The sequence below is a fragment of the Hypanus sabinus genome, chromosome 9 (assembly GCF_030144855.1).
Source record: "Hypanus sabinus isolate sHypSab1 chromosome 9, sHypSab1.hap1, whole genome shotgun sequence".
NCBI classification, from domain to species: Eukaryota; Metazoa; Chordata; class Chondrichthyes; order Myliobatiformes; family Dasyatidae; genus Hypanus; species Hypanus sabinus.
In genome coordinates, this window is record NC_082714.1 from 68,421,014 (window position 1) to 68,433,460 (window position 12,447).

Genomic DNA, 12,447 nt, shown 5'->3' on the forward strand with positions numbered 1-12,447 from the left:
GAAATTTGAGAAGGAGTAGCTAAAGTCAGATGAATCAGTTTTACAGTAGAGTAAAGGGAATTATATAAGCATGAGAGAGGAGTTGACTAGAATTCATTGGGGAAAAAACACTGTTAGGGATAACGGCAGAGCAGCAATGGCTGTAATTTCTGGAAGCAATTTGGAAGGTACAGGATCTATACATCTCAAAGAGGAAGAAGTATTCTAAAGGAAAGTCAAAACTGAATAACAAGGGAAGTCAAAGCCAAAGAGAGGACACATAATACAGCAAAATTAGTGGGAAGTTAGAGGATTGAGAAGCTTTTAAAAACCAACAGAAGGCAACTAAAAAAGTAATTAGGGTAAAAATTGAATACTTTACGCTAAGCTAGCCAATAATATTAAAGAAGATCCCAAATGTTCCTTCAGGTACATAAAGTGTAAAAGTGAGACGAGAATGGATATTGAACCGCTAGAAAACAATGCTGGAGAGGTAGACATGGGGGACAAGGAAATGGTGAACGAACCGAATAACTGGCGTCAGTCTTCACTATGGAAGACACTAGCATTATAGTGGAAGTTCCAGGTGTCAGGGGTAATGAATGTGTGATGTTACCATAACTTTAGAGAAGGTTGTTGGGAAACTGAAAGGTCTTGAAGGTAGATAAGTCAACTGGACCAAATGGTGCACACCCCAGAGTTCTGAATGAGATGGCTGAAGAGATTGTGGAGGCATTAGTAATGATCCTTCAAGAATCAATTGAACCTGGAATGGTTCCAGAAGACTGGAAAATTGCACTCCACGCTTCAAGAAGGGAAAGAAAGGAAACTGGAGAAGGTTCAAAGGAGGTTTGCGAAAGTGGTTCCAGAATTGAATGGCTTGTCATATGAAGAATGTTTGATGGCTCTGGGCCTGTATTTGCTGGAATTCATAAAAAATGAGGGATGACCTCATTGAAACCTATCAAAAGGTGAAAGGCCTTTCAGAGTGGATTTGGAGAAGATGTTTCCTATGTGGGAGAGTCTTAAGACCAAAGGACACAGTTTCAGAATAGAGAAATGTCCTTTTAGAACAGAGATGAGGGGGAATTTCTTTAGCCAGAGACTGGTGAATTCTTTGCCACAGGCAGCTGTAGAGACCAAGGTTATAATGTTGGCACAATATTGTGGCTTATAGTCTCTGATGTTCTATTTTCTGTATAAAAACTATGCTGGCCATTGCAGTATGTATTAACATATTTTAGATGTCAAATGGGGGAAAATGTATTACCTTAACAAGTGAGCTTTAAAAATAAGGGATTCACTACAATGCTTAAAGATCATGTTGGAAACCAAAATTCTTGATCTTTCCAGACTAGCAGCACCTGATTTAGTTCATGATCACTCCTACCATTCTGTGAATCATGACTGATATGTAATTAACTTTATCTAAATTCAACAGAATAAAGCATGAATCTTGGATTTTAAATTAATATTTGATTGAAAAACAACGGGCAATTTTAGAAGAAAATTCTAAACTTTCTAAAATATATGCATATTTAAGGCAGAGGTTGATAGATTCTTGATTGGTTAGGTATGAAGAGATGAGGGGGGAAGGCAGGAGATTTGGGCTGATAGGAAAATTGGGTAGCCATGATGAAATGCAGGGCAGACTTGATGGGCCAAATGACCTAATTCTGCTCTTGTATCTTTATTTTATGGTTTTGTATTGCCCACAAACTTGACCACAAAGGAATCAATTCTGTCAACCAAATCATTTGCATATATATAAAAAGAAGCAATCCCAACACAAACTCCTATGGAACACCACTAGTCACTGGCAGCTGACCAGAAAAGGCTCCATTTATTCTTATTCTTCGTCTCCTGCCAATCAGCCATTGTTCTCTCCTTGCTAGTAACTTTACTGTGAACTTGCTAAGCAGCCTCACATGTGGCACCTTGTCAAAGGCCTTCTGAAAATCCAAGTACACAACATCCACTGATTCTCCCTTTGTCTGTCCTGTTGTTATTTCTTCAAAGAATTCCAACATATTTGTCAGGCAAGAATTTCCCTTAAAGAAGCCAGCTATTTGTGAATTCTTGGGCAGAGATTAGATTTAGGGCAAATCTAAAATTGACTGTTAGTCTTTGCGAGTTTGAAGTTGGGAATGTTCCAAGTTTAGAATTTTCTTCTAAAATTGACGTTGTTGTTCACAAATATTAATTTAAAAACCGCGATTCATGCTTTATTCTGTTGAATTCAGATAGATATGGAGTTAGTTATACATCAGACATGATTCACAGAATGGTAGAAGTGATCATGAACTAAATTAGTTACTGCTGGAAAGATCAAGGATTTTGGTTTCCAACATGATCTTTTAAGCACTGTAGTGAATCCCTTATTTTTAAAGCTCACTTGTTAAGGTAATACGTGTCCCACATTTTGACGTTTAAAATTTGTTAATACATTCTGAAATGACCAGCATAGTTTTTACACAGAAAACAGAACATCAGAGAACACTATAGACCACAATAAAAATGGACAAGGGAGAGCCAGTGGATGTTGTGTACCTGGACTTCCAGAAAGCTTTTGATAAAGTCCCACATAGGAGATTAGTGGGCAAAATTAGGGCACATAGTATTGGGGGCAGAGTACTGACATGGATTGAAAATTGGCTGGCTGACAGGAAACAAAGAGTAGCGATTAACGGGTCCCTTTCGGAATGGCAGGCTGTGACCAGTGGGGTACTACAAGGTTTGGTGCTGGGACTGCAGCTGTTTACAATATACATTAATGATTTAGATGAAGGGATTAAAAGTAACATAAGCAAATTTGCTGATGACACAAAGCTGGGTGGCAGTGTGAAATGTCAGGAGGATGTTATGAGACTGCAGGGTGACTTGGACAGGTTGGGTAAGTGGGCAAATGTATGGCAGATGCAGTTTAATGTGGATAAATGTGAGGTTATCCACTTTGGTGGCAAGAACAGGAAGGCAGATTACTATCTAAATGGAGTCAAGTTAGGAAAAGGGGAAGTACAACGAGATGTAGGTGTTCTTGTACATCAGTCAATGAAAGCAAACATGCAGTGAAGAAAGCTAATGGCATGCTGGCCTTTATAACAAGAGGAATTGAGTATAGGAGTAGAGGTCCTTCTGCAGCTGTACAGGGCCCTGGTGAGACCCCACCTGGAGTATTGTGTGCAGTTTTGGTCTCCAAATTTGAGGAAGGACATTCTTGCTATTGAGGGAGTGCAGAGTAGGTTCACAAGGTTAATTCCCAGAATGGCAGGACTGTCATATGTTGAAAGATTGGAGCAACTGGGCTTGTATACACTGGAATTTAGAAGGATGAGAGGGGATCTGATTGAAACATATAAGATTATTAAGGGATTGGACACGCTGGAGGCAGGAAGTATGCTCCCGCTGATGGGTGAGTCCAGAACTAGAGGCCACAGTTTAAGAATAAAGGGTAGGCCATTTAGAACAGAGATGCGGAAAAACTTTTTCACCCAGAGAGTGGTGGATATGTGGAATGCTGTGCCCCAGAAGGCAGTGGAGGCCAAGTCTCTGGATGAATTCAAGAGAGAGTTAGATAGAGCTTTTATAGATAGTGGGGTCAAGGGATATGGGGAGAGGGCAGGAACGGGGTACTGATTGTGTATGAACAGCCATGATCACAGTGAATGGTGGTGCTGGCTAGAAGGACCGAATGGCCTACTCCTGCACCTGCTGTATATTGTTGTGCCAACCTTATAAACTACAGTAAGGTCAATCTAACCCTTCCCTCCTACATAACTCACCATTTTTCTAACTATCCATTTGATCTATGTCCCTTATCATTTTGTATACCTTATAGTCACCTCTCATCCTCTTTCACTCCAGAAAGAAAATACCTAGCTTACTCAACCTATCCTTAGAAAGCATACTGTCTAATCCAGAGAGGATCCTGGTAAATCTCTTCTGCACCCTCTTGAAAGCTTCCACATCATTCTGACAATGACCAACCAGAGCAGAACTCAGTATTCCAAGGCAACACACAAAAAATGCTGGTGGAACTCAACAAGCCAAGCAGCATCTATGGAAAAGAGTAAATAGTCATCTTTTTGGGCTGAGACCCTTCATCAGGACTCATTAGTATTCTAAGTGTGATCTAAACAGGTTTTGATAGAGTTACTGCATTACCCCATGGTTCTTGAACTCAGTCACCCAACTAATGAAGGCCAAAACACCATATGCCTTCTTAACAACCCTATCAACTTTTGAGGCATCTTTGAGAGATCTATGGACATGGACCTCAAGATCACACTGTTCCTCCACACTGCTAAGAGTCCTAGTTAACCTTATATTTTGCCTTCAAATTCAACTTTCCAAAGTGAATCACATCACACTTTTCTAGGTTGAACTCCAACTGTCACTTCTCAACACGGCTCTGCATTCTGTCAATGTTGTAACCTACGATAATCACAACTATTCACAACTCAGCCAACCTTTATTTCGCTTAATTTTTAAAGATTTCACCTTTCCACTTGCTCATTTATAAAAATCTCGGAAGAGCAGGGGCCCAGAACAGATCCCTGTGGAACACCACTGGTTACCTAATTCCATGCAGAATACACTGTATTTACAATCATCCTTTCCGTGATCAAGCCTATTCTGAACCCACACAGCCAAATTTCCCTGGATCCCACACCCCCTGGCTTTCTGAATGAGCCTACCTTATCACGGTTATCAGATGCCTTACTAAAATCCATGTACACCACATACACTGCTTTACCTTCATCAATGTGCTTTTTCACATCCTCAGTTGGGCTCGTGAAGCTTAACCCCCTCTCACAAAGCTATGCTGACTATCCCTAATCAGGTTATGTTTCTCCAAATGTTTGTAAATCCTGTTTCTAGAATCTTCTTCAATAACTTGCTCACCACTGAAGTAAGATTCCCTGGGTTATCCTTACTCACTTTCTTGAACAAAGAAGGGACATTTACCACCCCCAAATCATCTGGTACGACTCCTGTACCCAGTGAGGATCACTTTAGCAAAGATCATTGCTAAAGGCACAGCAATCTTTTCCCTCACTTCCTGGGTAATAACCCAGGATATATCCTGTCTGGCCCTGGGGTCTTTTATCCTAATATTTTCAATAGCTTCACTATATTCTCTTTCTTAACATCCACATGTTCTAGTATATTAGCTGTCCTCCTAATTGTCATGGTCCCTCTCACTGGAGAATATTGAAGCAAAATTTTCATTAAGGACCTCCTCCCATTCCAGACATATTTCTTCTGCTATCCCTGATCAGTCTTACTCTCACTCTGATAATCCTGCTGTTCTTTGCATACGTGTATAGTGCTTTGGGATCTTCCTTAATCCTACTCACCAAGGACTTCTTATGCCTCTGAGCTCTTGTAAATCCATTCTTCAGCTCCTTCCTGGTTCTCTTGTAACTCTCTGGAGCCCTGTCTGATGTTTGCTTCCTAACTCTTAAGTAAGCTTCATTCTTCCTCTTGACTAGAAGCACCACATCTCTTGTCAATTGTGGTTCCTTCCTTCTACCATCTTTTTCCTGCCTAAATGGGACAACCTTATCCACAACTCCATGCAAGTGCTCCTACACAAACTGTACATTTCTGTTATACATTTCCTTCAGTACATCATTCCCAATTTATGCTCCCAAGTTCCTGCCTAATAGTATCATAACAACCCCCCTACCCCACCCCATTAAATACTTTCTGATAACCTTCTGCTCCTATCCTCTCCAAGGCTTTGATAAAGGCCAGGGAGTTGTGGGCACTTTCTCAGATATACTCATCCACCAAGAGAACTGTCACCTGACCCAGTTTTACATAAAACACTATGCTGCAATAAATGGACACTGAAGGACTCAAACTTAAAGCCAGCATTAATTCTTAATAGGAATTCAAAGGTTTGTGTCACTCTTTTTGCCTCTTGCATCAAAACCAGATCTTGCTTGTACCAAATACTTAAATCTATTTGCCACAATGGTTAGTCTTGCAAAACTAGAGCTGCTCGGTCTTGAAGATGCACTGGTCAGCTACCTCATCCTGATCAATGTTGTATAGTACAGAATTGCCTATATTGACCATGATGCTTCAATTTGCCAGTATTTGGCCCATATTCTCTATTCCATTCCTATTTATTACCTGTCCAAATGTTTTTAAAATGTGTTGACAATACTTGCCACTCCATCTTCTGGCAAGTTGTACCATAGATCTTCCACCTCTGTGGAAAAACTACTCCCTTAGATCTCTTTTAAATATTTCCCTTCTCCCCCTACATATATCTTTTCTAATTTTATACTTGGAAAAATGACTGTGTCTACCTCCGGAGGGTTAGCCCTCAGCCTCCTATGCTGCAATGAGAATAGATCCGATTTCCTCTGCAAGATTTCACCTAACTTTCAGAAGCTACAACTTTGGTTTTCTTTAATTTTCTCATAAATTTCAGTCATCGTCAATTATATTGTTACGTACCCCATAACTGGGTGTCTTACCAGCAAAGATAGAAGTATCCGTTGGAGTCTGGTACTATTTTCAAAACAGTGTTTATTAGTAAAATATACAAATCAATATCAACAATGCAAATATACAGATAATACACGTTAGCAATACTAAACCTAAAAGTGTGGGTATAATAATAATCAATAATAAACAAGCTCTATCATTGTCTAGGGGATAATGAATTGTCGTATGTGAATATAAAGTTCAGTTCAGTACATACAGGCTGAGGTAGTTGTTGGTTCTTTTGTTGCAACTGTTGGAGAGAGAGAGAGAGCGAACAGTGACAGCTACAGTCATGCAAACCTTCCTTTACATTCTTGATCCGTCGATGTGTTGTTGTGGCCATTCAGGTATGACCCCTCTGTCCTTTAGCTAGACCGTTCTTCTATGGTGGACTCGTCACCCAGGCAAGGGTGGACACACACACAAGCCCCCACCGGCCTCACTATAAACACTGTAAGTTAAAATTGACCGATCCTTCGTTCGGTCTCCGATGCCCCCACACCTTCTCGTGGGTTCCAACACTTAAGCAGTGCTCACTAGTGTGTCTCCTGGTACACCTCTTGATGTGTCTCTTGGTGCGTCTACTGGTGTGTCTGAAGCAAATGTTCCAGTCCCAGTATGTTTTGTTCCATCTCTTTCTCTCTCATTAGCAGCCTGGCAACAGTAATGGTTTGTAATTCTCCCAGGGGAGGGGACATGGGCAACCCTACACCCTTCTGCCCATCAGAGTTGTTCATCCTTCATAACAATATGAAGTTCTTCTAGCATCTCTATTAAGAACTTTAATATTGCTCTGTATCCACTCAGTAAAACGTTATATTTTGGTTCCCAGTATTTTTTCCCAACTGTAGAAAGCTGAAACTGTTTCTTATCTCTGTAGTTGGAGAAGTTACATCAGGAAGTCTCCAGGTTGCATGAAGAAAATAAAGAACTACAGAGGCAGTTGAAGGCTGCACGAGAAAGAGAGCATAGTGCAAGGGATGGTTATGTTCTCCAGGTAAATACCAATTACAGCCTTTATACTGTGCTATCCATCAGGACTGTAAATGTGTTCATTCAATATTAAAACATCTTCTGCTCCTACTTATGTTCCTGTATTTAAAATAATCAGTTGTGGAACTTTGAAGTTTTTAATAATGGTTTTTAAAATTTATTTCTAATTAGTAAATATACATGCATGTGTTAAATCATTGTGGCATTGTGCATTATATAATATGATATATTAGTTTGTGCCTTACTTGCTACATGTTTTTAGCTCTTAACTCTATTTAGTATGCAACTATATGACAGCAAAGCAAAAAATCTTTTCAGATGACAATCGACAGTAGCTTCTCAGGCCTTTGTTATCAGAACAGCACAACTGAAAGATAATCTATACTGATCTTTTTATTTGCTTTTCTCCTACTCTTTTCCAGTGGATGACTTTGCAGTTAAGTTCTGCATAGCTCTACTTGAACATAGAATGTTACAGCAAGAACAGAATTCAGCCCTTGTTGCTGTGCCAACCTTTTAGCCTAATCTAAGATCAATCTAGCATTTCCTTCTCACATAATTCTCCATGTTTTCTATCATCCTTGTGTCTACCTAAGAATTTATTAAATATCCCTAATGTATCTGGCTCTACCACCAACCATGCACTCATCAATATCTGTGTAAAGAACTTACCTCTGATATCCTCCCCTATACTTTCCTCCAATCACCTTAAAATTATACTCACTTATATGAGCCATTTCCACCCTGGGAAAAGTTTTTTGGCTACTCATCCTACCTTTGACCCTTACCATTGTGTGCACCTCTACCGGGTCACCTGTCATCCTCCTTCGCTCCAAGGATGAAAGCCCTAGTTCACTCAACCTATCTTCATAAGATATGCCTCCAATCCAGGCAACATTGTGGTAAATCTCCACTACACCCCTCTCGAAAGCTTTCAAATCCTTCTTAGGTGACCAGAACTGAATACAATATTCCAAGTTTGATCTAAGCAGGGCTTAATAGATTTGCAACACCACCTCACGGCTCTTGAACTCAAATCCCCAACTAATGAAAACCAATACACCATATAACAACCCTATCAACTTTAAAGGATCTATGGACGTAGCTCCCAAGATCCCTCTGTTCCTGCACTCTGCTGAGAATTATGCCATTAACTCTTATAATCTGCCTTCACATGAGATTTCAGTCTTCTGGGTTGAACTTCATCTGCCATTACTCAGCCCAGCTCTACATCCTGTCAGTGTCCCATTGTAACTTACAACAATCTTCTACACCATTCACAACACATTCATGTCATCTGCAAGCTTACTAACCCACCCTTCCACCTCTTCCTCCAAATCATTTATAAAAATCACAAAGAGCAGGAGTCCCAGAACGGATCCTTGTGGAATACCACTTCATTTACTACCAACTTCTAACTTCTATGGGCAAGCTATTTCTGTATTCACACAGCTATGTTTCACTGAACTGTTCCCAAAACCTATGGACTCACTTTCAAGGAATCTTCATCTCAGACTCTATCTCATATTCTTGATATTCATCATTTATTTATTGTTATTATTATTTATTTTGTAAATTTTGTGTATGCACAGTTTGTTGTCTTTTGCACATTAATTGTTTGTCCTGTTGGGTGAAGTCTTTCATTGATTCTAATATGATTCTTGGATTTACTGAGTATGCATACAAAAAAACAAATCTCAAGGTTGTATATGGTGACATATATGTACTTTGATAATAAATTAACTTTGAACTCCTGACTTTCTGAATGAGCCTACAATAGGGAACCTTATAAATGACTTAATAAAATCCATGTACAATACATCCAATGCTCTACCTTAATCTATGTGCTTTGTCACATCCTCAAAAAATTCAGTCAAGCTCATGAGGCATGCCTGCCCCTCTCAGATCCATGCTAACTATCCCTAATCAGAGTATACTTATCCAAATACCGTAAATTCCAGTGTATAAGCCGAGAATTTGGCCCTAAATTTTTGTCCTAAAATTAGGTGGTGGGCTTATACAGAGGGTGCCAACTTTGGAAAAACGAATACACTGAAGACAGGTCGTATTTATTGGCTGTTTTTGAGTCAAATTGGTTTCCACTGTCAACACATGAATTCTTTGGTGTCTTTAAGCTCACCTCTGGAGCATGGACGTCAAACCACTGAGGATGACTGCAATGTCCGTATTTTCAGCTTTCAGTGCTGCTTTTGTCTCACCTGACAAGTGCGCTTTGAACGTGTCCCAGACAAGTAGCGACTTTTCCTTCCTAACACCTTTGGGACATCGACACCATACCTCTTGAACCCACTTCAAGCAACCTGCTTCGTCCATCCAGCAGCGTTCTTGAACGTAAACAACACCCCACGGGAATTTTCTGAGCAATCTTTGTTTTTTGTCTCAACACAAGATCACCTCTATTCATAAATCGGGTGCGCCAACTTCGCGTAGCTTTGAAATTTTCGCTGACACACTGTTTTTTGGCCCATTTCAATGCTTGAACTCAAATCATTTCTCTGGTAACAATGTATCCAGACGATGGCTGGTGATTCACCCACTCTAAAACTTTTTCTTCCAGTTCTGGCCACTGGCATGTTTTCTTGCGGTTTGCACATTTCATCTTTGGCATTTCCCTCAGTGTGTTCTCTGCCTTTCTCCACTCTCTCACTCTCTCTCGTTTACCCTAAACTTCTTAGCAGCTGCAGAATTATACATTCCTTTAGCAAAATCAACAACCTTCAGCTTGAAGCCAGCATCATATCGAATTTGTTTCAGACTTTTGTACGTGGTTGTCGCAAATTCAATACTGAGTACACGTACTGATCCCGCCACCCCATGTTATGTTTTAACGAGTTTACTATGGGCACTAAATGGTTTCACGGGGGTTACATTTCAGAGGATTATTTTACATTGGAAACCTAATCCAAAATTTCTCTCCTGATTTATTTATTAAGAATTCACCTATAATGCTCTACAATGTGTAGGCCTGTTTTCTTATCAGGTACTGGTTCACAGAATTTCCAGGGTCCGGGTCCGGCAAAGCTGAGTACCGGCATGTGAGATCTTATGATCTTTTCTGATTAAATCAAAAACTTCTACAAAGGGGTTGGCTTATACAAAGGTAACATGAAAAAGTCACTTTTTTAACCCTGAAAATGGGGGTTCGGCTTATACTCTGGAATATACGGTACTTGTAAATCCTGTCTCTCCACTGAAGTAAGATCTATAATTGCCAGGCTTATCCCTACTTCATTTCTGGAACAAAGGAATAATAACACTTACCACCCTTAGATCATCTGGTACCACTCCTATGCCCGATGAGGACACAAAGATCATCGCCAAAGATGCAGCAATCTCTTCCCTCACTTTTTGTACTAACCTGGGTTATATCCTGGGGACTTATCTATCCTAATGTTTTTTCCCAAAAGCTTCAGCACATTCTCTTTCTTACCATCAATGTGTTCAAGCATATTAGCCTGTTTTACACTGTCCTCACGATTGTCAAGGTCCCTTTCTCCCATGAAGCAAAGTATTCATCAAGAACCTCCTCTGACTCGGGGCATGTTTCTTCTACTATTACTGATCGATCCTACCCTCTGTCTGGTCATTATCCTGTTCTTCACGTACGAGTGGAATGCCTTTTGCTTTTCCTTAATTCTACTTGCCAAGGATTCTCATGCCCCTTTTTTTTTTAGCTCTAGTAAGTTCATTCTTCAGCTCCTTCCTGGCTACCTTGTACTCTCTAGAGCCCTGTCCAATCCTTGGTTTCAAAACCTTAAATAATCTTCTTTCTTCTTGACTAATTGTTCCTCACATCTTATCAACCATGGTTCCTTCACCCTACCATCCTTTCCTGATTCAATGGGATAATCCATAATCCCGAGCAAGTACTCCACAAACATCCTTCACATTTCTGTTGTGCACTTCCCAGAGTATATCTGTTGCCAATTTATGCTTCCCAGTTCCTGCTTAATAGCATTATAATTTCCCTTTTTCCAATAAATACTTCCCCATTCTCTCTGCCCCATCCATCTCCAAGGCTATAGTAAAGATCAGAGAATTGTAGTCACTGTCTCTGAAATGCTCTCCTATTCAGAGACCTGACACCTGACCTGGTTCATTGCCTAGCACTAAATCTAATGTGGCCCAGTCATACATTTTCACAGAAGGAATGAAGGCGCGGACTATTTTGTAAATGGGAAGAAAGTTCAAAATCAGAGGTGCAGAGGGACTTGGGAGTCCTCGTGCAGGATTTCCTAAAGGTTAATTTGCAGACTGACTAGGTGGTAAGGAAGGAAAATGCAATGTTAGCATTCATTTTGAGAGAACTAGAATACAAAAGTAAGGATATAATGCTAGGGCTGCATATGGAATATTGTGAGTAGTTCTGGGCTGAATATCTAATAAAAGATGTGCTAACATTGGAGAGGATCCAGAGGAGGTTTATGAGAATAATCACAAGAATGAAAGGGTTAACATACGAGGATCATTTGATGGCTCTGAGTGGAGTTTAGAAGAATGAGTGGGATATCTCATTGAAACCTATTGAATGTTGAAAGGTCTGGATAGAGTGGAGGTGGAGAGTATGTTTCTATTGTTTCCAATTGTGGAGGAGTCTAGAACCAAAGGGCACAACTTTAGAATTGAAGGATGTCCATTTAGAACCGAGGTGAAAAAAAATTTCTTCAGCCAGAGCATGCTGAATCTGTGCCACAGACAGCTGTGCAGGCCAAGTCATTGAGTATATTTAAGATGAAGGTTGATAGGTTCTTGATTAATCAGGGCATCAAAGATTACAGAAAGAAGCAGGAGAATGGAGTTGAGAGGAATAATAATGGAACAGACTTGATGGGCCAAATGGACAAAATTATGCTCCTAGGTCTTAAGGTCTCTCCTCTAGTTGGCCTGTCTATATATTGTGTCAGGAATCTTTCCTGAGCGCTCCTAACAAATTCTGCCCCATCCAAACAT

At 40.1% G+C, this 12,447-nt stretch overlaps 2 protein-coding genes across 7 annotated transcripts in view; one reads left to right on the forward strand and one right to left on the reverse strand.

The window, feature by feature from the left end:
- The window catches only part of LOC132399469 (myosin phosphatase Rho-interacting protein-like), a 324,199-nt gene that overhangs the window by 253,207 nt on the left and 58,545 nt on the right, over positions 1-12,447 (forward strand). For all 6 annotated transcript variants that reach the window (XM_059979858.1, XM_059979857.1, XM_059979859.1 and 3 more), the window contains one exon: positions 7,364-7,480. In XM_059979858.1, coding sequence (XP_059835841.1) covers positions 7,364-7,480 — 117 coding nt within the window. The remainder of the gene's footprint in view (positions 1-7,363; positions 7,481-12,447) is intronic.
- Positions 1-12,447, reverse strand: part of pld6 (phospholipase D family, member 6) — a 194,752-nt gene that overhangs the window by 59,211 nt on the left and 123,094 nt on the right. The gene's annotated exons all lie outside the window — the stretch shown is intronic.